The 26,290-nt window shown below is 40.4% G+C and overlaps 2 protein-coding genes across 2 annotated transcripts; one reads left to right on the forward strand and one right to left on the reverse strand.

The window, feature by feature from the left end:
- The first annotated feature begins 1,039 nt into the window (after window positions 1-1,039).
- Window positions 1,040-5,884, forward strand: MRPL19 (mitochondrial ribosomal protein L19). The gene is made up of 6 exons (XM_068183318.1): window positions 1,040-1,170; window positions 1,381-1,492; window positions 3,077-3,195; window positions 3,719-3,853; window positions 4,614-4,795; window positions 5,551-5,884. The coding sequence occupies exons 1-6, from the start codon at window positions 1,113-1,115 to the stop codon at window positions 5,764-5,766; spliced, it is 822 nt and encodes a 273-aa protein (XP_068039419.1). The 5' UTR covers window positions 1,040-1,112; the 3' UTR covers window positions 5,767-5,884.
- Window positions 5,885-6,291: 407 nt separating this feature from the next.
- On the reverse strand, window positions 6,292-22,861 carry GCFC2 (GC-rich sequence DNA-binding factor 2). Its single transcript, XM_068183317.1, has 18 exons — window positions 22,485-22,861; window positions 21,244-21,351; window positions 19,629-19,790; window positions 18,976-19,194; window positions 17,931-18,010; window positions 16,932-17,047; window positions 14,940-15,126; window positions 14,339-14,462; window positions 12,996-13,077; window positions 11,987-12,099; window positions 11,039-11,238; window positions 10,486-10,636; window positions 10,090-10,211; window positions 8,884-8,960; window positions 8,638-8,704; window positions 8,181-8,327; window positions 7,712-7,836; window positions 6,292-7,368 (listed from the first exon to the last, which is right to left on the reverse strand). Exons 1-18 carry the CDS (start codon window positions 22,816-22,818, stop codon window positions 7,254-7,256), a joined length of 2,529 nt encoding a protein of 842 aa, XP_068039418.1. The 5' UTR covers window positions 22,819-22,861; the 3' UTR covers window positions 6,292-7,253.
- Window positions 22,862-26,290: the final 3,429 nt, after the last annotated feature.

The following is a 26,290-nucleotide window of genomic DNA, read 5'->3' on the forward strand; positions in this document are numbered from 1 at the left end:
GCCCCCTTCTGTCCCATTCATGTTCTGCTGATTACCTCGCTGTTAACCAGCAGATTACAGAAACCTGGGACTTGGCTTCTGCACTCCTTATCGTCTACTGAAGCACAGTTAAGGACCCAAGCACCAGATCACAAAGTAGGAAATGACTCGTGTTAACGTGGGGGCTTGGGCAGTCATCTGCAACCAATAAAAGGGGTTGGGGGAACATCACAGGCAACGTGATGGATCTAATTAGTTAATGAGGTCAGGGATATTTTGAAGTGAATCTCTGCAAAGTTTGAACAGCGGGGTGTTATTTATAGACCTGCATTTAGCATTCACCTTCCTCCTGCCTCTGTAGGCACTAATTGAATCCAGACTGATGGCCAAGGAAACCTGAGTGACACAAACATATTAAATATACCTCAACAGTACTTTTGCATATAATAATTTCTAAACTCATCTTTAGTGAAAAGCACTGGGACTGCGGGATATCTGAATTATGGACAGAGATAACAGTGGCCTCGAAAAAAAATTTTAGTTGTTTTTATCATGAAGACACACAGAAGTGTGTTTCTGGAAAATACACCACCACTTTCATGTGACAAAGCCAGAATTCATCAGCTGTGGTGGATCTGTGATGTCCAAGGAGCTACTGCTCCTTGCGAGGGTGCCTGCGCTGGGCTGGGCTGGCCCCGGGGCCGCACTGGGAGCTCCAGCCCCGCACCCCAGGGACAGCACCTGCCCCTCTCCCCTGCCCTGGGGCCGCGGTCCTCCCGCCACACCCGAAATCGCCCTTCATCCCTAAATTACAGAAATTACAGAACGGGTTGGGTTGGCAGGGTCTTTAATGTCCCTTCCAGCCCCTGCCCTGGGGCAGGGACACCTCCCACTGAACCAGCCCCATCCAACCCGGCCTTGAACACTTTCCAGGGATGGGAAGCCCACAGCTTCTCCGGGCAGTCTGTTCCAGCGCCTCAGCACCCTCACAGCGAGGAATTCCTCCCCAACCCAAACCCAAACCCAAACCTGTTCCAGTTTAGCACCGCCCCGTGAGGCGGCACCGCCTCCGCGCTCCGTCCCGCCGCGCTTTGTCCCCCCGCGCTCGCCGTAGCGGCCGTGCCGCAGCCGCCATGGCGGCCGCCTGTGGGAGGCTGGTGCCGAGGGGCGCCGCCATCGCCCTGCCCGGCCGTGAGCACCTCCCGGGCCCTCACCCGCAGCCCCGAGCACCACCCGAGCCTCCCCCCTGCCCGGCGCCCTCCCCCTGCCCTCCCTGGCCCACAGAGCGGGGGGAGGAGGCTCCTGGCCTGGAGGGCGGGTTGTGGTGCCTTGTCCTGCTTTGGTGGGGAGAGGTTAAACATGAAATCACGGGTGTTTTAAAGGTTGTTTTGTATTTTACAGGGTGCTTTTCTTTATCGGGGTACCGAGTGAGCAGCGATGGAAAGCCACCGAAATTCCAGCCGCCTCCGAAGCCCGTCATTATCGACAGGAAGACGCGGAAGGAGGAGAGCAGGTGAGGGTGGCCCGCGCTCACCTGAGCTTGTGGAGCCTCACCTGCGCTCTGCTCAGGCTGCTCGCTGTGTGAGCACGCACTCAAAGAGGCAAGGCATTGCTGCACAAAAAAAACAACACCGTTTGTCAAATTCTCGCAAAGACCATTTATGTTGTTCAAAACACCTTAAATACTGTTTCTGGAGTTTCCGAAAGCAATGAAACGTGAAAAAAAAATGTAGAGCAGTTAATGCTATTGCAGATTTGGTGTTAATGTGGGGGGTTATGTCTGTTAAAGGCATCTTTTTAGCGTGACAGGGACACAGGTCCTGTGTCTGCCTTTGCCTTGGACCTCAAGGCTGGTTGTGCATCACTGGTTGTGACATGGACCTGATGTCTCTGGTAGCCTTCACCAGATGTCTCATTCTGGGTGTTTCTGATGTCACCTCAGCCCATTTCATGGAATCACAGAATGGTTAGGGTTGGAAGGGACACCTCCACTAGACCAGCTTGCTCCAAGTCCCATCCAGCCTGTTTGTGAACACTTCCAGGATTGGGCCATCCACAGCCTCCTTGGGTTTTACACCCAGTTTTGCACTGCTGTAAATGACCCAGTGGTTCAAACTGCAGTGCTGTGTCTGGAAGAAGAGCGGTGGTACTGTACTCTTCATCTGCCCCCCTCCAAAAACGTCACTTTGAAGATCATGAGTAGTTTTGCTGTTGTTTGCTGCCTGTGGGGCTGCCTGTGGGCAGCAGCACCAGCCAGAACTTCTGCTGCCCCCACAGCCCCCCTAAGGTTTGTAGGGGAGATTTGCATTTGTCCTTCTCTCTGTTGGGCACTTCTCTCCTGGCCAGGTCCAGGACTTTTAAGAAGCATCTGTACAACTGAATTGAGTCCACCTTCATCCATCTGCTCTAAGGGCAGGTGGTCTTGCTATTCAAACCAGAGGGAGCACATCCAAATACCTGTTGGAAATGGTTCTCAGCTCAAGCCAGTCCATGTCAGAAGTACGCACTCAGCTCGGCAGTGAATAACTGAGGTCCAGACCATGGAGAAATTCTTTGGCATGGTTTAATTTTTTTGTAGCAAAAAAAAAATAATTTTACCAGTCTATCTAAGCTTCTGTAACACAAAAGGACATTTATGTGGTGTGTCCTGTAGAATCAATTTGTGAAATTTGTGTAATAGATTCTTCCATATCTGTTATTAAAGTCAACAAACAGTAAGTGTTCTGTCATGGGGATTACAATTAAACCATGAAATAACCTGATTCTAAGCACTAATTGAACTGTCCTCTTTCATTCAGCTCCTCTAAGACCAACATGCATTACTGTTTGGGAAAATATCTGTTTAAAAGAACAACAACAAAAAGCCAAACAAAAAAGCCACTTAAAAAACCCAAAACCAACATCAAAATCCCACAAAAATTCCTTTTAGATAACAAAAAAACAATAATTAAATAAAATGAGTGTCTTCATAGACTGCAGTTCGTACCTCTGAAAAGGCAAGAGCTGGTAATTCTTGGGGCAAATACTTGGAATTGTCTCATAATTTTTATGCAAATGCTTTTGTTTCATACATCTTAAAGTTTGGCTTTTCTTACAGGTTCCTGAGCCCTGAATTTATACCTCCCAGAGGGAGAACAGATCCCCTTAAATACTATATAGAAAGGAAGGATATGATACAGAGAAGAAAAGTGTTCAACATCCCAGAATTCTATGTCGGTCAGTGTCAGCACTAAAACTTGCATAATTCTGGCAGTATGTGTGGGGTGCTAGAAAGTGTGGTCATATGTAAAATAGCATAAAACATAAAGTCTGAGGTGTGTTTGATCAACTAGGCTGTGTTTCTATATGTAATACTTTGTATTTTAATCTGATATTTACATTCCTGATTAATTTAAAGAGTAATCCATATGTGTTCCTTATGTGGAATCCTGGCCCTTGAGCATATGGTTTACCAGTAGAGCTAAAGAAAAAAAAATACATTAGATTAATTACATACAATTTGGATAGGGAAGAGCAAAAAAAATAAAGGTGAAGAAAGTTTGCAGTTAACCTGCAGTATCACTTCAATCTATATTAATTCAGGTCACCTTAGCAGGTTTTTTCTGTTTCTGGCAGTTTTGATGGGAAGCAAAAGTATTTTCAAAATGCACCTGCATAGATGCACTTTGCCTGATTCTTCCCACATTTTGGCACATATTAACTGGGACAGGCTATTAATTTTAATCCATTTTTTTGGCAGGCAGCGTGCTCGCTGTGACAACTGCGAACCCCTACGCCAATGACAAATCCAACCGCTTTGTTGGGATCTGCATTCAGAGGGGAGGGAAAGGACTCGGCGCTACCTTTGTCCTTCGGAATGTCATAGAAGACCAAGGTGGGGTTTCAGCTGTGGTAATTATGCTGCAAAGGTTCAGCAAAAAATGTGTTATGTTGTAGAAATTTAGTCTGTGGGGAGGAAAACAGCAGATTGAAGCAGAAGTATGAGTCTGCCTGTTAGAGTACTGTGCAAGTTTAAAACTGTGTACACAGAAATACTGATGTGCTCTGTACTTGAAAGGCATGGGACTGCACAGTAATTCTCAGACATTCTGTGATGGTTGTGCTTGTGTCTGAGCCTGGGCTGTCTATTTCCATGTGAACACCAGCCCAGTTTGAGCACTGTGTGTTTTCATGAACTAAGGATGTAGATGTAAACTGTTTTAATAAGCAACAGATTGGAAGAGTTTTATCACAGGTTCATATTCTAGATTATGACAAAATCGGGGCAGTGCAAATAGTGGAGTTCTGAGGGCAACTATAAAAGGAGTGGGTGTCTATGCATACACACTACACCTACACTGAGATACATAATTAACAGCCATTATAACCAAGAGGAAATAAAGTTGAAAACCCAAGCTCATCTTCCTTCAATTTGAGCCATTCAAATCTCTTAAGCCATTCTGTCTCAAAGATTTGATTTACAAAGAAATGTGCACAGTGCACGAGTACAGTCACAAGTGCACACAGCACTGTAGTGTTCTGAGGACTAAAATCAGTTTGCAGTGATACAGGAAATGTGTAACTGAAGCAGTACTGCTTGGGTGTTAGTATTTCTCCTGAATTTGGTTCATTAAAACAGGCTTTCTGTCTCTAAGGGGTTGAAATCTGTTACGAACTGTACAGTCCTCGAATCCAGGCGATCGAGGTGCTGAAGCTGGAGAAGAGGCTGGATGAGAACCTGATGTACCTGCGGGATGCCCTCCCCGAGTACAGCACTTTTGATGTCAATATGAAACCTGTACCTCGTATGGAGCACGAGGAAATTCCTGTGAACAAGGTAGGAGCCATGTGTTTCAGAGGGAAAGCACAGGGTTATTTACAACTTCCATTCATGACTGTTATCCTGGCAGGCTGGAGCAGCTCTTTGCTACATCAGCTACCAATGTGACAAAAGTAGATAAAATCAGGCAAGGCTTCGTGCCATTTCTATAATGAAAGAACGGTGAGAATGTAAACACCTGCCATCCTCTGGAGTTAATTGTTAAGACACACAAAGAAGAGCAGCCTCCACATTCCTCTGCAGAACTGTGCAGAAGGGAAAGCTTTTCTTACAGGAATGTTATTATTAATGTAGTTACTGATTCAGGAGTGGTTGGTGTCAGGAAACAAGGTAAAAAAGATGGAAGAGTTACCTAAAATCTGCATCTCAGGGAAGATCCAGAAACCGTCAGACCCTGCCAGAGTGTTGTGTAGAAACTCAGTATAATTACTCCCTTTCCCTCTCATGCTACTTTTATTTTTTTCTTAATAAGGAACAAAACTACAGAAGATAAGTTAGCTTCAATTTGTTTCAATTAAGGACTCTGTGATAAATCAAGACAGCGTTAATTAAAATTAAAAAGTTTTACAAGATACTATAACCATCATAGAGTAGTAGTTACTAAACACACTGACAGGTTGGTCAGTTTTCTCTTACTTTCCTCCTCTTACAGCAGCAGTTGACACCTTTTGCTAAGATCACAATCAAAAATTAATTCCTTAATACCTTTTATTGTTTTGGGTTTTTTATAATTTTTTAATCTTTCATTTTAGGTGCAGGTACGAATGAAACCTAAACCATGGTCAAAACGGTGGGAAAGACCCAAATACAATATAAAAGGAATCAAATTTGAGCTACCAGAACATAAAATGCAAGCAGCACAGAAGTGGAGCCAGCCATGGCTGGAGTTTGACATGCTGAGAGAATATGATACTTCAAAAATAGAGGAAAAGATTCAGAAAGAACTGAGTGAAGAACTTGAAAAATAATTATGTTTTTTGCAGTCTAGAGTTCCTGAGAAAATATTTTTAGTTTACTGTAGGGATGATCAATTGTCAAGTTTTGTATATACATGGGCAAAGCAACAATAAAGTTAACCTTTGGAGATTTCAGCGTGAACAGATTTCTTTGTCTCAAGTGTCCATTGCCCTCTCAACGCCTACAAGTCATTACAAGGAATCTTTCTTCCAGAAACAAACATCTACAGAGCTAAATTGTGATAGAACATCAATTACATTTTTGTCATAGCACAAGGCTGGTGCTAGAGACAAGCTGGGATGAGGCAAAGCAGAACACGAGAAAAGCAATGAGATCATGAGCTTGTGGTGATTGCTGATCAGCAGTTGCATTTTTGTTGGCATTCTGAGAGGAAAAACAGCAGAAATTGATTATTAGAAAGCGGTATTTGCAACATAAATCCTGAAGCTACTGTAAGTTAGTGGAGCTGGAGGGGCTTTTTTCATACAGCTTAGTGACATTTTGTCATATGTTAAAGAATTGAGCTGTAAGAGTCATTACCACAGTAAAATGTTTTATTTTCAAAAAAAACCCAAATTATTTGTAATATTTTGTCTGTAATACTGATCAAACGTATTTACAATTCAAGTACTTTATAAAAATATATTTTAAAATTAAAAAAAATATAAAAGGAAGGCATAAGGATTAAATCTTCAAGAGCTAAATTCTATTTTCAGAAGATTTTGGAGAAATAGTCACAAACATATAGATTCTGTGATGCACGACAGTTTTTACAATGAAACATCCCTGTTATTCTGTAGCAATATTTATTGCAAATATACAAAATTACAAAACATTAGAAATAATATAATATCCAAATAAGGATAAGAAGAAGTAAAGTTCTGTAGAGCTTACTGGGAAGCAGAGAGATTTCTAGAACTCCAATTACTGGAAAGTATCTGAAGTTGTTCTGTTCTCATCATCACAATGTCTGTGATGAAAATCCTGATTCCTTACCTGCACACTGACCCCCCCCTTGTTTCTGTATCAGGGGCATCATGAATCCTTTTCATTAGGAATGGCTTGACAATAACCCTACCAAAAATCACTGTGGACCACAAGTTCGAAGAGCTCAGTGACTGCTGAGTCAGAATGGTATTTAGCAATTAATACTGAAAATAACTTGTCAAGTTGTTTACTGGCTAGCAGTGATGAAGTTCACAGGCACTTTCTGTTTGCAGGATTCCTTCCAAGAAGGATACAGCAGTAAAGCGCTGTCACACATTTTAGAATGCCTGAACCATTGTTTTGACAACTGCAACTTCTAAATACTCCCTAATCTAGGAGTAGATGGCAGTAAAAGACATTTTGAAAAAAAACACCTCATGTATTTAATACCAAGACAGTGATTACCACTACCTCTGAGTAGCCAGGATCCACTAATTAAATTTCATATTAGAACTGGTTTAGTGTGAATACCAGGCTTGTTTCAGTAATGTAAGCATTCCTTCAAAGGTTTCTATTTCCCAATCATTGCTTTAAGGTGTTCAAGTTTATGATCTTCAATGAAGTCTTCAACAATATGCAAAGCTCCAATTTTCACCAGCAGGAGAAGAACTTCTTTTGTTTCATCACTATTTAAGAATAAAAAAAAAAAAATTAAAAATATAGCAGCACTTTTATTGACCTGTCTAAACTATAATTTTTGTTTCCTGACCTTGGCTACTCTGATCATTAACAGCACCCAATATCAACCACCTCAAACTCTCACAGTAAATGAGGACTGCTCAAGTGCTCCTTCATATTAGACTCCAATTTTTCTTTTTGATATATATATATATTTATATATATATATATATATACATGACATCAGCATACTTTAAAGTGTCAAATATATGGTATTTAAGGAATTTTAAAAAAATTTAACACAAAGTATTTGGGGAAGCACTTGAATCTCAGGACAGCCTCATCCATTACCTGTGGTTGTCCTTGTGTAGTGCACGGGCACATTGCAGCAAGTGCTGGCTGAAGTTCAGTAATTCAGGGAGAGTTGATCCACCCTTGAGATCTTGAAACCATCTTTCTGGGAGGCATGCAACCACCTGTTTACACAATATTTGGAAAAAGTTTAACAAGCATTTCAATATAACCAAGTCACATAATTTCTGACAGGAACCTTCTCACAGGTTCAGTCATTATTAGTGTGCTTTTTCCTTCAAATCAACATTGATTATTTCTCCAAGTAGTTATGCTTAAGAACATACAGACCAGTATTTGCTCTAAAATGCTCTTATGCAGCAAGGCCGTTAAAAGAAAAATTAAAATAAAATTGTAAATGTTTAAATTTTCTTTTTTTAAAATAGTCCATCTTCAGTTTTGACCCTCTTCATGAAAAAGAAAAGGCTTTTAGCAAAAACACCCTCTTCCAATGAACATTGTCTTTTACCTTATTACACTTTTCGATATTGTCTGGCCCTAGTGGTGTGTTTAGGATGTTCAGGAGAAGGTAACGATTCAGCAACTTGCTCAGTCCCAAATCACGGACTTTGTCATCCTGGACAATCCCATCCCAAAGAACAACATTGGAGAGCAGCTGTAGTAATGAAGAAACAAAGAATCTGTAGAGCTGTTGGCTCTATGTGTGCTAAAACTGTTACAAGTTTCATAAAAGAAACTCTATCTCTATAAATTATTACAACTGTCATTTTTGAGCATGGTGTAAGGCTGTGTTTGTGAAGGTAAAATACCTTGAAGTTAAGTTACCTGAAAATTAACCTGCTCTGAGTCAAGGAGGAGGATAGCCAACATAATTAGCAGGAAAACTGAAATATTGTCTGGGATGTTTCCAGTGAAATGGATTTCAGAGAGAACAAACAGAACAAAACCAGCCCTATTTTCTCTACCTTAACAGCTGACCAAAACCGTCTTTCTTGAAATTTTGAACGTAGCGATGACTTGTCTTCCACAGTGCTGGCCATGGGAACAAAAAGTTAAAATAAAGATTATTTTTTGTTGGATTTAAAAGAAGATAAGCAGACATCTGCTCTCTCAGACATCGATGTCTACAGTATTTCATCTACATCTGTAGGGGAGAAAGGTAGAGGAACTAAAAAAAATACAAACTGAAGAGAGTCACAGGGTTAGCTTACCTTTTAGGATACAGAGGAATAAAAACATCTTCCTCTACAGATTTCTTCATTCTTAGGACAACCGTGTTCATCAAATCCTATTAAAAAAGAATAAACAGTGTGTCCTTGGAAGACTTCATATTCCATTTGTAACAACCTCAAAGGTTATTTAGTTCATCCAGAGGTCTGATATCTTAGAGCTAAGTGCAGCTGCCATTTGTAGATAACACACATTGAGACCCTGAATAAAAAATAGAAACAGCAGACAAATCACAGCTGTAATTATCTATAGGCTTAGCCTAGAGGGTTTTGCTATATCCCTAAGCTATATCCCTAGGTGAGGCCTTTTTTTGCACATTAATCTGCACGGCAGCAGGAAAACTGTACAGATTAAAACCAAAGTAAGTTATACACATGGGATCTCCATTAAAAGACATTAAATTCTATGTAAAAAGTTGCTATAGTTCAGGTGCCACAGATTGCCACATACCTTTTTTTTTTTAAGCCTATTTATTTATTTTAAGTTCTTGCTAAGATCAGTAGTATCACTTGACTTTAAGCCATGGTTTCAAAACAGCAAACTTTGGCAGGCAGAAACATTTTCTTGAAAATATTTCTTTTCATACTCAGGGCCCAAACACCCATCCCATTTCACTACTTAATGCACCACATTTTCACTAGATAAACCTCCTGATTTACATCAGAATAAACCCAGAATCAGGCTAAAAAGGGCTTCCTAGAGTGACTGTGTATGTAAAAGTAATTATTAAAGGATTGCTAGGATTACATAGTAGTTTTCCTCCTCGCCAATTAACCAACCTTTGGGGATTCTCAAGTTTTAAAATTCTAGGTCTACTTTATAAATAAAAGCTTAAGGGGTGCACCACTGAAGCCTTATTAGCACATAAAGCTCAAATTTGGAAAGATAATTAAATGCAAATCATTGTTATTGCAGTGAGGGAAGATTAGATCTACAATCAGATTCTGGATAGATACAGGCAGAATTTTTCTACTAACAGTAGCTAATTTCTGCCTCATCATCTTCAACAAGGAGAAAATCAGAGAGCTGGAAGTTTATCTGTTAAATCATCTTAATATAGAGTGACAAAAACAAAAAAGTCATCAGAACCAAACAACTTCAGGAGAATGTTCTCAGTGCCCACAGGAGCACACACAAAAGTACACACAGTGGGTGAAGTTCCCCTTTCTTGGTACCACAGCTTTTACCTCTCTTGCTCGGCTGGACTCATTTTTGGAAAGGATTCGTTTGTCAAAGATGTTATTGCAAAGCTGTACAAGGTTCTTTGTCTGTGAAGTAGATAAAGGATCCCACACACTCTTCACAAATGCTGAGAAAAAATTAGGAATTTATTTCATTCATAATATGCAAGTTACTTATCTGCCCTAGTTTCAAGCCATTACAATGTAACAGAAGTAAACATAAAAAAAGCTCAGCCTCTCACAATAATTTTGAAGAGGCCACCTCAACCCCACTCTGTGGAACTACACAATCATTATATCTTGGAGCACTGTAATATCACCAACATTATTTGATATTATCATTTTTATTTAAGGTGTCATAGCGTAACTGCAGTGAACATTTTCAATACAATCTTACCATACCTGTAATTTTGGGAAGAACAGTTTTTTCAATCACTCTAGGCAAAACTTCTTTATCATGATCATCATGTCTTTTTGATTCAGATACATTTTCTGCATCACTGAATTCTTCTATAGCTCTGAACCAGGACATCTCTTCCAACTCTGTAAAATTCTGCTGAAAAATGATTCCTGTTAGTTATTCAGCTGGTCAGCATTAAGAGAAAAGCTCTATCCAGTAACACCCAAATTCCCACTTAATTTCAGATCCACCCTCATCACTGAATGGGCCAAAAAAGCAAAACTAGTTTTAAAGCTACAATTTAATGGGTGGGATTATTCAAGTGTCTTCAAAGAACCCAGGAGAAGAACTGTTTTTACAGGAGATATGGCAAAAGGGGCTGAAATTCAAAGGAATGGGGAAAGTTAAGATTCTACAACATACTTCAAGTTTTGAGACAACACAGCAGCTTCCTTAATTTCTAATGCACTGTGCTAGGTATAGGAAAAAAAAATTCTTTGTATTAATATATCATACACACACATTTTTAACAAAATTGTCAGCTGATGCACCCACCTCAAGAGGATTCCAACTTATTAACTGAACTCTGATCAATGGATTTAATAGCTTAGGCAGGCAGAAACTGATGTAAGCATCACAGTAAGAGTCAGGAAACTTCTCTTTCCATTCCTGGAATTTCAACAGGATTTTTCTGATGTCACAAAAATCTGCATGTACATCTTCAAAGATTTTCCTACTATCCTCTAAAACGTTATCTATGGATAATATTTATTGGGAATAAAAAGAAACAATCACAGAACTTATATAGGCATAAGCTGAAGAGTTTATGCATCTATAGGACATAAGAGATATTTTTATGAGAATTGCAATTGTTATTTATCTTTGACACACCTGACACTGAAATGGTTTAAAAACAGCTCCCACAAAAACCCAGTTTTAGAAAAAAATGGTGTCAGAAGACCAAGGAAAGACAAGTTTCTTCATGATCTATTTCACAGATTTATATAACCACTATGTTTCAAACTTTGTTCCAGAAAGACAGAATTTCAGGCATGAAAACCCTTCTGCTGTTACGTGAAGAAAAGCTATTATACCTTTTCGTCCTCCTCTTCATCCATTCACTCATGGTAATTAAAACACTGTAACCAACCTTTAATTCACATTCCAGCTTGAGGAAATAAACTGACTGTACAAAACATGTTGCAGCACTGCACTGAGTACTGCCAGATCAGCTCTGGCATAATCTGACAGAGCTAACCTCTAGTATAAAAAGCCATGTATAGTGCTGCCACCACATAACTGACACCACAAGAAATGTAAAACCATTCATTCATTCTTCCCAAGTCATTAGTCAGAACTGCCTGGGTGCATTTTTTTCTACAGTGTGCAAATAAAAATATAGAACTCAAATGAAGTATTCCTCTACTTTTCCTTAAAAAACTCATTAAAGAAATATCAACAAGAGATCTTGTTCTAGGACATTGCATTAGGACTGTCACCAACCTTTGCTCTTCTGGAACTCGTCCACCTCTGTGGGAGTCAACTCCTCATCACTCGACAAGCCCTCGTGGTGATCTCCTTCTCCTGACTGCTCCCGCGCCTGCCGCCTGCAACTCCTGCATTTTGGAATGAACTCAGATGAGTTATCCTCTCCTGTATGTGCAGGAGAAAGCTTAAAAAATAATTCAACTTCAAAAAATATACTTAAAACAAGTTGTCAGGACAACAGCCTAAGGAGAGGCAAGGGGGGAGCAACAGTGACATCAAGAGAAACAGGCTGCAAAATCAATGGCTTGAATTTCTACCACAGGAAAATGATAAAAGATAAATGTAGGAAGTGATGTTGCATAAATACTTCTAAACAGTTATTCACATCAATTAGCATTAAAAGTTAACTGCTTTGAGAGGAAGTTATTATACCACTTTTCATCCAGTAATATTTCAAGGTACTTGCTGCTTCAAAGTATAGTTAAGACTTGAGGTATTGCTGCAACTATAAAACTTTCAAAGCTCCCAATAATATAAAAAAAATTGGTACCAATCTCTGAACACTGTACCATCCAAAATGTAGCATCTGTCTGACCTACACTGATAGCAGACCTGGAGCTAGAGGTTGATTTGCTTCACTCACCACCACCTCTCCAGCAGAAACAATTCTGCCCAATTTTGCTATTTCTACAGTAATACAAAAATATATTTCTGTAGAAGTTAATAATGTTATTAATTAAAATAGGAAGAAAAAAGCTCCCCTCATAGTTTTGTCTCACTTAAGACATTTTAATTTAAAATATCCAGCTCTATTAGCATTCACATTCAAATCAATATGAAGAGAGCAACATTAATCCATAGATGGCTTCCATGTGCTTCAAGTTTTGGAAAGCAAATACTGAAATATTTTTAGTGTAATCTAATTTAGTAATCCTACAGGTTTACATTCATGACTGCAGGAATAACAGGAAGTCAGTGCACAGAACATTTATCAGAGTTAAGTTCACCTCTATGTAAGAGGTACCTTCGATGCTCACACATTTCCAGAACCTGTGTCTTCTCATCACCTTCCAATTTGCCTTTCACTGTGGGTTTGTCATTCCCACCTATAAGACAGAAACAGCCAAAAATAAAGTGATACGTTTTTAAAGTTCCTGTTTTATTTTCAAACAGGAAGCAAAGAATCTCCTTCTGTTCTTTTGTTAAGTTTTTTTTCAAATTTCGAAAATAGCCAACAAAAGAACAAACCTAATCAAAACTCTAACAGCATCCAGAGTAAGTCAGAGTAAATTCCTTGTAGCACTAATGACTGGCTGATGCACAAAACATGCCAAAGAGAAAGGGTGTACCTACTACTGAAGTACGATCATGTAAGAAAAAACAGCCTTTTGACTATATTAAATATAATTAGGAACATAAAAAACAATGCTATGTGCTGCTAAACATGCAAGTGCAGTCTCATTAATGAGCTGGAGGTAAAATAATTTAATAGCAACTCTTACTATGGCATTACCCTTTTCTCCTTACACCTGCTGTCAGTTTGCCATTTTACAAAACCATCCAGCCTGCTACTTCCTCTCATCAGCAGTTTATCCCCTCAAGTGAGAAGACTGAACCCATATGATTTAGTATTTACCAGAATCCAGTGCATCTGTCCTCCATCTGTTCCCAGGAGCTCCAAGCATACTGCTCTCAGCTTTGCCTGAACAGTTTTAAAGGGTTTGGTTTTGGAGGTCTGGTTTGTTTGGGTTTTTTAAATAGCAGCAGCTAGAGATTCATACAGCATATAAACAATACCTTGGTGAATGAAGAAAATACGAGCTGAGAAAACTGTACTTATTTTTCCTACAGTGACTGAAACAGTTTTCTTTTAGATAAAACCCTTACACAAAGTAGCTTCTCTCTTCATGCTCTGCAAGTCGGGTGTCACCTCCTGGTTTGAAATCTCCAATCTGGGCATACACATAGCCCTACAGACACCCTCAGGTAAGTGTGATGTTGCCAATTACACACTCAGCTTTTTCAGATATTCACAGAATTCAATAATAAACAAGCTTTATCCAACTTGAGACCTACTGGAAAACTGACTCCCATTTTTCTTTTTAAATGCTGATGGGAAATTGAACAATTAAAAATTGACAAGGTACTTGGTCATGTCATATTCAGAGAAATTAAACCAGAGAAAAACAGTATCATGGGCATTACTCAGGTAAGAATTTCAAATGAGGTGCAACAGAACACTCCTACTAACAATGGGAAGGGGAAAGGAGATCAGAAGTGAAAATTAAAATCTTAACCCAAAAATGAACTGTATTTCTGCTCAAAGACAAGTTATTTTCTCACTGAGAATTTGAACTTTTTACTAACTTGTCACATGCTGAATATAAGCAGATTCATTTTTCAGCTCCTCTTGCCTTCGCTTCGATACTCTCACAGCTCGTTGCTGAAGAAGGGCATGCACAGCCCATTCCAGTTCATTGATGTCCTTCAGCTGCAATAGAGCAAACACTAATCAGGCTTTCAATTGATTTAAATCTCACAAGAATGAACAAAAATTAATTTCCAAGGGTTTTTTTGTATAGCTGTGAAATTAGAACAGAAGTATCATAGGTTGACAAGTAAGTTCCTGGTCATGGGAGTTTTTCAAGCTGAAAACACAAACTACACACCAGTTACACGTCAAGGGCTAAGACTTCATACAAAAGGGTTCACCAGGACACCACTGGTGTCCCTTGTTTTACTGCAGTTTGCTTTTGAGGCATTAGCTGTTGAAGAAAATGTATTCACTAACATTTCTTCTCTTTAGAGTTACCTGAAGAAATTCACAACTGCAATGTGACACTAAATTTAATATTAAAATTAAATATGATTCTGATAGAACTGATTTTTAACTGGGTGGTATCTCTCATTTTTCACTGACAGAATACACCTTTATCATCTTTAAAAAAAAGGAGGAAAATATACATACTTTTTCATTCAAACAGTTTATCAAGTTTTCTACATATGTTTTCATGGTCCTGTAGAATTTGTAATTCAGAGCTGCATCTGAAGACTTCTCCAACTCCTGGACAGACATCTTTGAGCTCTCAATATCCTCCATATATTTTTCATACTCTCTCTGGTGGGCACGGTGTACATCCTGTAAGGATGTTATCCTAAAAGAGAGAAACCCAGACAATCAGAACTATTGCCAACTTAACAGCTGATGCACACCGAAACATTTTTCCCATTATAATCACATACAAAATCTTTGCTTGTGCTAATAATAGCACTTGCATTTGACCTGAGCAGCACTGAAAGATTTAACCATGCCAACATTTACAGAAGCACAGGGTAGGGATAAACATCACGCTTTGGCAACCCAAATGTCATTTATGTGGTGCTGGTTTTGAAAGCACCAGCACCACAGATATTTTACCTGAACTCCTCAATATACAACACTTCCAAAAACATAAAAGCCAAAATTATACAGTATCCCATTATTAAATAGATCCTACCCAATGTAATCTGGTAAAAACTACAGCTCACATCAGCCTGTCCATACCAGTTAATAAAAGTTGCACGGACAGAAGTCCCTGTAAGCATTCACAATGTGCTCACTATTAAATACAAACCAACTGACAACTCTTACTATTGTGTGATAAACACACAATACAGCTGTCTACAGCTGTCTCTACTAGACAGGTAGCACACAAACATTTACATATATTACAACTCTGCTTCCTCTCTTTTTTACCCCTTCCCTCCTTATATATCCCAAGTGTTTACTCAGTTTGAGCAGGTCTAGAACAGAATCAAGGCACAAACCACAATTTAGCTCATCTCCCTTAATTGAACACTTCCCAAAGAAAATAGCTGAACTAAGCTATTGTGTTCTGTTGTGCTACAAATCAAAAAGACAAAATATTCATCTATTTTAGCATTTAATAGGTTAAAAACATCCACAAACAAAACAGGTTTGTACCTACACCAAACTGGTTCCCCCTCCCCTTCTTGCTGTTTTCCAGACAAGTTTCCCACTCTTGACAGCTGTATTCTTATGCTTTTTTGTTTGATTCTATTACTAAATTCCTGCTCAGTTAACTCAATTCCCTTCAGGTGATTAAAGCTAAGAAAGCATACAATTCCACAAAAATATTTAGCCCAGCTTAGTTTCACTTCTCTGAACAAATGTGGCAATTTACTCTGTACAAAGCAAAGATTACACTGAGAGAGCCTGGTGCAAGCTCACAGCACACTTTATGTTTCACTTGTATTAAGTTACTTGTCTAAACTTATCTGAACAGCTGCTTCCCAGTGCTGGGAGGGATGACGGGGATGGCTTACCTTGGGATGCCTGACCTCAGCTGTCCTTCCCACACACCCTCTAGGAGGTTCCCATGTCCAACCCAGGACACTTCAGCTGCCCACACAGCAGCTGAGCTGCTCAAGAGAAGCCACAGCCTGGCACACATCTAAAGAAAAAGATCCAGGCATGTTCTGAACAGGCTGTAGAGAACTTAGGTTGCTTTAGGAAATAGTGGGCTATTTTTGCAGCTGGTATAAGAACTACCATAGAAGGATTGTGCTGGGGAAGATGAAATAGGAAAGCCTTATAAATATGATTGGATTGGGAGTGCCAGCTCCACCTGCCCCCAGTGAAGTTCTGCTTTCTGGGCAAACATAACATTGAGCCAAGGCTCCTGTCAAGAACTGCCAGTAACCATAAAAAGCTGCTGCCAAATAAATGAATTTACTTTCTGAAGTTTGAGTTGACAGAAACATTCTTAGAAAGTCCAAATGCTCCCCTGAAATAAAGCATTGCCACACAAAGCAAAAAACCTGTAGTACTCCATTAGACATCATTATACTTGAAAGCAACCTAAAAAAAGCTCAACACTCTGGAAACAACAGCAACACTTCAGAGTTGTTGTCTCATTCTGTGACAAAAACTCAGACAACTCGTAAGTTAAGGAGTTACCTTTCAGTCAATCTCTTCTTCACAATTTCCAAATTCACAGGTGGTAGAGAAACAGAGGTATCAAACTTGGGTTTGGTTGGTTGGTATTTACGCACAGAAGCATCATCACAAATTTCCTACAAGAATTGTCAATTTTTAATACACCATTTACACAATTTCGCCCTTTGCAACTCTACAGATCAACAAGACATCATCTGAATACTAGACATCTGATACAAAGATACATATTTCAATCACAAAAAAATCTAGACAAAACCCAATCAATTCAAACATTAAATCCATAACTAACAAGGTCTACAGCTATACATTGCTGCTGTTTCCTGAAGAGTAGAATTAACTTTTCCACAAGCAGTGGAGTATGAGGACCTAACATACTGGATTTGAACACCAGTCTCAGAAAGATGTAACTTTCTCTTATTCCTCTACTCCCCAAATTGGAAAGGTTTCTACAACTGCCAATTCTGACTTCAATAAAGAGCCGGTTATTCAGATACTCCTAAGTCTGATCCAGAGTAAGTGATCCAAGCCAGAACCAAAACATCCAGCACATCAGAATATAGTTTATTTTTGCCAATTACTTACTGAGGAAAAGACAGCATTCTGCTGGACTGTGAAGAGAGCTCTCAGATTGCCACTAAACAGAAATTTAGCAGAATAAAAGAATAATTTTTGCTTTGCAACATTTGTATCATTTGCATACTCTTCCTTTCAAGATCCCTTGCATGGCAGCAAAAAAAATCAGAGTTCAGCTCCTTGTGATCTCTTATCACAACAGGACCTGCCTTTGGGGTTGATACCACCACACTCCTCAACAGCCAGAGATTACAGATTTTTATCATCTTCCCATATTTCTAATCATCTTTCCCTGAAGAATCAGGGAATAACTTCCTAAAATCTTCCCTAATGAGAGGGTAGAACAGAGATACAACAGTACTCCACACAAGCTCTCTTGCCTATAAGCAAAAAGCAACTTCCAATGGTTAGGAAAGCATATGTCACCTGAGAGAGTTTAACAGCTTTCTTTATTTGCTGTTCTTCCCACTTGGCTTCATCGTCGCTTGATGCATCACCCAGAGACACTGAAAGTTAAAACAACTGTTATTAGATCTAACTACACCCTTTATTTTTTCCCCCCTCTCATGTTCTCCATCTAAAGCAACAATGGGTCTCCCAGCCCATACTGAGAAGTGATACACACAAAAAACAGCAGATGAAAAACCTGCAGATGGAGGACTGCAAAACTGAAAGGCAAGGAAGGCTTGGAAAAGGCTACTGGGATTTGTAGGATTCACAGTAACATTAATTTCCCCAACTGCTTCTCAGACAACTACTACTGCAGTAAGAGGCACACAAACATCTTGGTTTTATGTCTCAAAGCAAAGTTTACATGCATAATACATGTAAACAAGAGTATAAGTATAGACCAAGACATTACACCCAACAAACCCTTGAGTATTCCAGAACATACACTCAACTACAGATACAAAAACATCTCATTAGCATTCATTTGAATGGCAGATTCTGCTGATAGTTATGCATTCCTTATAGCCCTTACTCAAATACTAAAGTAAACCTGTGCTTCATAAACAACATTATAAGCAGCTCTAAGGGAATAAAAACAATGGAAAGCCAGTTATGTTTTGCATGTAGTAGGTTTGTTTACTTCTGAAGGGCTGGAATGATGGTTTGTTTGTTTTTCATTTTTTGAATTTATAATATCAGCGCAGGAAGAGCACTTAGAAGACCAGAGCAGAAGCAGGAGGCAAGACTTACAGTAACTTTATTCACCATAAATGTGCCTTTTACAAGGCCATTTTTTTCCAGTCAACAAGGCCAAAAACAATTTTGCAAACATTTCTCAAAGTATCCTGCACCACCACAAGTGAGACCTTAATCAGGTTTATGACCCATATAAGCCTCAAGCACCAACTGTACAGCCTTTTTCCAAGAGCTCTGAGGACCAAAACTTCACTCCTTACTGGAAAAGCCCCACATGTCTCCAGAGACTAAAACAAAGCCTCTGGGAGAAACACCACAAACTCACCCATGTCTTCAGTCATCCTCTGCTTAAGAGTTCTCACTTTAGGAGCAAAATCGAGATTCTTTGTTTCAGACTCATCTTCACTCTCCAAATCACTGCTTCCTCTTCTCTGAGGGACCTGAGGACTGTTTGAAACATCCAGGGCAAGATAATCAGCCTCTGTCCTGGCTAAGTGGCGCTTCCTCCGAGCAGCCTCAACGTCAGCTGCACTGGGGATATTGCCTGCATCAAAGAGAGAAAATCTAAGGAAAAGACTAAAAGCAACACTCTGTATCTAATGCCAGTCATCAAGACTGTTCAGCATCACTGTACAACTATGGACACAGAACACAAGATGGTTATCTACAATGGTTGCCATGTAGAATATAAGTGGCTCTCAGCCTCGAAGTGAGGTCTTATTTTCACCTCATGAAGGGAACTGTGCATCACTAAAGAGGAATTTTCTGCTGCCTTTGTTCTATAACCAGGGCTTATAATTTCTGCTCTATTCCCAAAATTAGCACAGAAGGATAAACAGATGCCCATACCTTAGGTGGTTTAACCTTAGTGGAACTCATCTCACCTAACCTGTCATGTACTTCAAACACAAAATGATCCAAAATAGCTTTCTTGGGAAAAAAAGAAAAAAAAAAAAAAAAAAAAGCCAGGGAACTAACCTGGTGATAAATCCTTCCTCCTCTGTGGAGAGCTGGATTCATTTTCAGAGTCTGCGCTGCTGTAATCCTCATTCAGTGAAGAATAAGTTTCATCCTCATTGTCCTCATCCTCTTCATGAGTATCTTTGGTGTTGCCAACTCCAGGCTCCAACTGACAGATTTCTTCATTATAGGGGAAAAAAGTATGACCCATTATTTCAGTTTCAGCTGCTGGAATATGATGTGCCATAACTAGTTACCAGAAATTATTTACACCTTGCTGCAGCAAAGACTGGCCACATGTCTAGTTCCAGCTGTTCTTATCAAAACATGTCAAATTGTAACATTCCAAGACAGTCACAAGCCAATTCTTGTATTGAGTAAAAGCATCTTTGGTTATGCCTCCCATAGAAAGACTACAAGTCCTTCTGAGACACAGAGTGTATTTACCTGCACAAAAGCAATGAGATCAGCTCTCAGATAACAACTAATTAATATTCTGATTATTCACAGCGTATTTGGATTCTTGACTTGAAAAACTGCATTTACAAAGCAGTTTTTTTAAAAGCATTAACAATGAGAGGGCTCTTAGTTAAACTATAAACATTTATATCTATCTTGTCTCCAGTTACTATCAAATTCTTTAAAAATATTGATTTCTCTTCAACTGCCACTACACTTTCAGCAAATCATAAGATTACTGAACAACAGAATATACCACCTTCTACAAGAATATAATACGCTTTTATAAGAAGTTACTAAGAAAATTTACTATCTCAGCTGAATCACAACCTCAAAGGGAATTCTTGCCCAATCTCAATCTAATTTACTTTTATCTAACATTAGCAAATATGGTATATCTGTGAATTGACAGAGATGTCAAAAGGGGAACACATAAAGAAAACTTTCAGATAAATTTGTTTCTAAAACACACAAACTCCAAATATTCCAACAGGAAACTTACCAGAGGATGGTTTGGGTTGGAAAGCACCTTAAAGATCATCTAGTTCCAATTCCCCTGCCATGGGCAGGGACAACTTCCACTGGACCAGGTTGTCACAGCCTCATCCAACCTGCCCTTGAACACTTCCAGGGATAGGGAGTCCAAAGCCTCTCGGGGCAACTGACTGTATTTCAATGAAACTAGGGATACTACCAGAATAATCAAGGCTATTGACTGCATTCAATTAAAACATTTAAATGCTGTAAGAGCACACAATTTGATAATGTTTGCATTAAGTTTCATCAGACGAAATGCTACTAAGCTCACATTTTCCCTCAATGGCAATACTCATATCAAAGTGCAATCTGACAGCAATAAACAGTGGATACCTGGCCCATAGTTTGAAAGATATGATGCTGAGGTGCAAACTTAGCAAAACTTTGTTAACTTTGATGTAGTACATGGTTCTGCATAATCAGGTTTTCTCAAGAACAGCCTCCAAGCTCTGATAAACTTTTACCAAGGTCAAACTGAAAATAATTTCAGCACAAATACATTGAAATTATAAACCTGTAAACTAACATTGTAAGAGTAACTCTGGGTTCAATTAACAAGTAAAAAACTTCTTACAGCAGTATTTCAACATCACTCTTCACGTATTTCATAAAATATTTAATTAAAAGAAGTACTTACTTTTGCTTTCTTCGGCTTCTGTCTGTGCAGGCGGTAAGCTTTCCTTCTTTTTAATTCTAAAGGTTACTTCGTTGAAGGATGGCTTTTTAACTTTAAAAAACTCTTCACCTACCAGATAAAACAGTAATTCTGAGTAACATTAATAAAGCAAACAATATACACACATATATACATACGCACTGCATACAAAAGTGCATGTATGTGTGTGCACAGCATAACTTCTGAATCACAAAATCAATTAGGTTGCAAAGGACCTCTGAGATCAAGTCCAACCCATGACCAAACACCAACATATCAAGACCACGGCACTAAGAGCTATGTCCAGTCTTTCAGTTCTGGCTGGATCAATTCTAAATATTCCAGTGGATTTACCACTCATGATCGACCACCTCTTAGGTAAAAACTCCAGCTCAGCCTCCTCTACACAGCAACACTGCACTGCTGAAATGCAGGGTGTCTCTATAGCTTGTCCCCACCAAGGTGGCTATGTCTTCTCATCAACCACAACAGTAACAGCCCAGAAGTGCCACTTATACACTTAAGTTTCATTTATTTAAGCTTGTTCATCATTAACTAGTTATGGAACCATACAGTACTTGCTCTCTCTGGTTTTCTCCAGCTGTAAGATTTCAGATGCTTTCCAGCCGAAAGTAATTGTCAAAGTACTTTTCACAGAATCACAGAATTGTTAGGGTTGAAAGGGACCTCTGGAGAGCACCTTGGCCAACCCCCCTGCCAGGGCAGGGTCACCTGGAACAGGTGAGACAGGAATGTGTCCAGGTGGGTTTGGAATATCTCCAGAGAGGGAGACTGCACGCCCTCCCTCGGCAGCTGTTCCAGTGCCCTGTCACCCTTGATGTAAGAAAGCTCTTCCTCATGTTGAGGGGGAACTTACTGTGTTAGTTTATGGCCATTGCTCCTCATCCTATTGCTGGGAATCACTAAAGAGAGTCCAGCACCATCCTCTTGGCATCCGCGTTTAGATATTTAGATGGACCGGTAAGACCCGCTCTCTGTGTTCTCCAGACTAACCAGGCCTAGCCCATGCTTTAGCACGGGTTTATGGCGCAAACCCTCCCAAGAGCCCTTCCCCTGACACAGCACGGCCGGGTGTGTTTACAGCGAGAGCCAGGAGGGCGCCCAGCGCGGGGCTCGCTGAGGGGGCAGCCCAAGGCAGAGCCCCTCCGCTCGCGGAGCCCCGGCCCTGCTCTGCGGGACACACACACACGATCCCTCCTCACCTTCCCGCTCCTCCTCGCCGCCGAAGCTCAGCAGCTCCTTCCCGGCCCGGCCCGGCCCGGCTGCGGCCCCGGCTCGGCGCGCCCGGCCGCGGGGGCTGCGGGCCGGCTCCTCGGCGGGCAGCGGTCCCTCCGCGCCGGGCCCCGCGGCGGGATCGCCCTCGGCCTCCTCGGGCTCCGCGTCCCGCTCCGAGGGCGAGCTGGCGCCGGAGTCTGGGGACGGGGCCGCGGCCGGCTCCGCCCGCGGCTCTGCCCGCGGCTCCGGCTCGCCCTCGCTGCTGCCGCTGGAGGCTGCGCGCCGCCGGCCGCGGAAGTTGCGCGGGGGACGGCGGAACATCGCCGCCGGGAATCGCCGCCGGGAATCGCTCCCGGGAATCGCCGCCGGAATCGCCGCCGGGAATCGCCGCCGGGAATCGCCGCCGGGAATCGCCGCCGGGAATCGCTCCCGGGAATCGCCGCCGGGAATCGCCGCCGGGAATCGCCGCGATCCCAACGTGGCTCCCGGCGCGCACGCGCGGCGACCCCGGCGCGCCCCGCCCGCGGGTGGGCGGGAGCTTGGGAGGGACGGAGGAGGAGAAGGGGAAGGTGTGAAAAAGCGTAAAAAGCGTTTTTTGGTGACTCATTGATGCCTAAAAATGTAACTTGCCGTGAGCCTCTCAGTGCAGGGGCTGATGTGCTGGGTGGGGGCTCCCCCTCCTCCACAGTACCATGGAAAACGTATGGAGTTCTGGTATTATAAAATATAATTTATAAATAACGTATCATGCTATATTATTTTAATATGCGTAAATTATATGTAAGTTATTTGGCGATAATTATTAATGTATATTTATAAGCTTTTGTGATTGCTATGTATTATGTAAATGAAGAGTAAATGGAAATGTAATTGCTAATGCCTAGCTACACATAAATAAAAGAGCTATTTTAGAATTAGTAGTAACATACACTAAAAACAAATAAATACGCTTTTTAAGGCCAGGTTGGAGGCAGTGTTGAGCAACCTGACTAGAGGAAGGTGCCCCTGCCCATGGAACGGGTGTTGGAATTAGATGATCTTTAAGGTCCCTTCCAACACAAACCATTCTATGATTATATTATTATTATTATAAATGCAAAACTGACTCTCTAGCTTGTTGTCAAAAAGTAATCACACATTTTTTTTTTCCCTTTCCTCAGGCTGAGCTCACAGAAGGAGCCAGGCAGGTGCCAGTGCTGGGGGAAGGGGAGAGGAACATATGGCTGGGAACAGAAGGAAGGTGGGAATATAACAAGTGATGACAAATTGGTTTGTTTGGAAAGGAGTTGCACTGTAGCTTGTACCAGCCTTTGATTTCTGCCATGCTGACTTGAGCTGTGTGTGATTTGCTCTGTGGAAAGAAAGTGCATCCCACTCCAAATGAAACCATGAAACCAGGCAGAGCAAGTCCTTCAATAAGCCTTTGTGTCCCAAGAGAAGTATCCAAGAATAGCAAATGTTTGAAATGTTCTTGTTCAAATTGCTTCACCTTTCTGTTCTTCATCTGTAAGATAAAGATACTAATATTAACTTGCCTCAGGAATATTGTGAAGAAAAAGCTGCATTTGTGAAGCACCACTTACAGTAAGAATAACATAAAAACCCAAGAGAAAATCAACTAAAAATATTTTTATTCAGCACTACTTCCGAGTGATTATTAAATAAAACCCAAGGCTACTTAGTGAATAAGGAAGATTATAAAAACTTTAACAATTCAGGAAGCACAATTCACCATACAGCATTATTTATTTTCTGCACTCTAAAAGGGTGGGGGTCTGGTGGAAAAATAAAGTACTTATGCAAATGCTGAAATTAATCCTGTCCATGGATTTTTGTTTAAATTGACTTATTGCAGGCTATAATTCAAAACTGCCTTATTGCTGTGGAATTGATATGGACTTTTCCTGGGTAGTTTCTCTGACTGAAGAGTAAAGTCAAGAATAGTCTGGGGATGCACAGGTGTATTGAGTTGTTCCATTGTGACCTGGGCAAAGCAAAGTTTGCAGATGTGGATTTACCTGGAATAATGCCTGTAAGTTTCTTGTTTACCACTCCAGGACTAATGAAGGCTTCATCAAGCCAAGCAAAAATGTGAGTTTTACCAGGAAACTTTAACATCTTTATAATAAAGACAGAGCTCCTTTCCCTGGCTGTGTCTCTGCATTAAAGTTTCTTTTTCATCTGATTTTAAATTCTGTCAGTCTAGTGAGCACTACTTAGGCAGGACTGAGCTGGCTCCTTGTAAGACAAAATGGCCCAGGACCACAGCGTGGCAGAAAGAGGGGACACAACCTTTGTACTCTTTGTCTTTCCTGCAGGTTGAAACTGCCATGTTTGCAGTTGTCCCTCCAGTTAATATTCTCACTAAGTGCCAAGGTATTGATCTAGGCAATGGCATCCAATCCATGATGATCCCAGTTCAGAAGAGGAAAAGCAAATTCAGCCTCAGCAACGCAGCACGGTATTCCCTGGAAGGACTGTCAATGCCAAGTGCCAATGGATTTATCTTCCTGGGCAGTAAAAGCCCTTTTCCTGACACTGCTGACACAGGACAAAAGGATAATTTTGCCTTAAGCATGAAGGCTAAAGTTAACAGACAGGTGAGGATTTATCGGTCACAAACATTAGAATAATTTGTTCTTAAGTGTTTTAGTGACTGTGCAACCAAAATTCTTCTGGCAAATGAATTTTCAGAAAGACTCGGAGTAGATCAGTGAAGTAGATCAGCAAATTATTATAGATTTCTCTTTCCAAAGCAAGAAGCAGGATGAAAGCAAAACAAACCTTGCATGAAAATTCAAGTGAAGCATTAATGGCTGATAGTATGATCTCTTTTCACACTCCATTGATTTCAGCTCTGGCTTGAACTCTGTTAAACTTTAATGTAAGTTACAAAGTGACTTGCTCTGACAGACTTACCTCTCGTCAAAAACAACTTTCAACTGCAAAAAAAAAACCCTAAACCCAAGAGGTCAACTCTGTTTTGGGGAAATACTCCAAAATTAGATCCAACCCCCTAAATGCAACAACTTTGTCACTGATTTGAGGTACAGCACAAGCTTATTACTTGCAGCTGGTGGAAGAATTTGCCTTTGCTTCCGTTTTTCATGGAAAAGTCCAGGAGGATGTCAGGCAGATGGGGGCAGCAGCACCTCAAACATTCAGCGTTACACCAGGCAAGCAAGAGCTACAGTCAGGGTGAACTTCTGTGTTCCATCAACACAGAGCTTCTGTGTAGACTTCCATAAGCCAGCTTAAAACTACAGTGATCTCTTTGCCCTTTCAATGAATCCCTGTTTTTATTAATTATGTTATTAATCATAAACTCACTTTACTGTTTTACACTGTTGTGCTTATCTTTATCATAATATGTACTTGTTTTATAGCATGCCTGCATCTTTTCAGAAATCCATGAATCTGAAAAAATTTCCTTTTTGCAGAAATTCATGAAACATTCTGAAATCTGAGATTTATTTCAAATTTTCCACAATATTTATGTTATTCATCCCTTAAAAGCAACGTGTAATTCCAGAGTACCTCACAAAATTGGTACACAAGAGGTACACTACTCAAAAGTAGTACTGGTCCTCAGAACCCAACAGTATGTATGAAATAACAGGGTTTTAGCTCCTAAAAGTGAAAGATTTGTGGGAAAAAAAAAAAAAAAAAAAAAAAACAACCCACATTTGTAGCTAATGCAGTAGGGATCCCAGCCGATTGGGAAGCAAGAGTGGCTTCTTGGCTTGCATAAAAACTTGAGCGTGGAGAAACAAATGTGTCTGAAATGAACCTG

Source organism: Anomalospiza imberbis, chromosome 3 (assembly GCF_031753505.1).
Source record: "Anomalospiza imberbis isolate Cuckoo-Finch-1a 21T00152 chromosome 3, ASM3175350v1, whole genome shotgun sequence".
Taxonomy (NCBI): domain Eukaryota; kingdom Metazoa; phylum Chordata; class Aves; order Passeriformes; family Viduidae; genus Anomalospiza; species Anomalospiza imberbis.

What these genes read in the sequence shown, in the direction of transcription:
- GCFC2 (XM_068183317.1), bottom strand. Translation starts at nt 22,818, where the DNA reads ATGTTCCGCCGTCCCCCGCGCAACTTCCGCGGCCGGCGGCGCGCAGCC. An exon ending in CGGCGAGGAGGAGCGGGAAG is followed by an intron (nt 21,352 to 22,484) that starts GTGAGGAGGGAT and finishes TTTATCTGGTAG; the next exon opens with GTGAAGAGTTTTTTAAAGTT. An exon ending in GAGGATGACTGAAGACATGG is followed by an intron (nt 18,011 to 18,975) that starts GTGAGTTTGTGG and finishes TTTAACTTTCAG; the next exon opens with TGTCTCTGGGTGATGCATCA.
- MRPL19 (XM_068183318.1), top strand. Translation starts at nt 1,113, where the DNA reads ATGGCGGCCGCCTGTGGGAGGCTGGTGCCGAGGGGCGCCGCCATCGCC. An exon ending in CGCCATCGCCCTGCCCGGCC is followed by an intron (nt 1,171 to 1,380) that starts GTGAGCACCTCC and finishes TGTATTTTACAG; the next exon opens with GGTGCTTTTCTTTATCGGGG. An exon ending in AGGAAATTCCTGTGAACAAG is followed by an intron (nt 4,796 to 5,550) that starts GTAGGAGCCATG and finishes CTTTCATTTTAG; the next exon opens with GTGCAGGTACGAATGAAACC.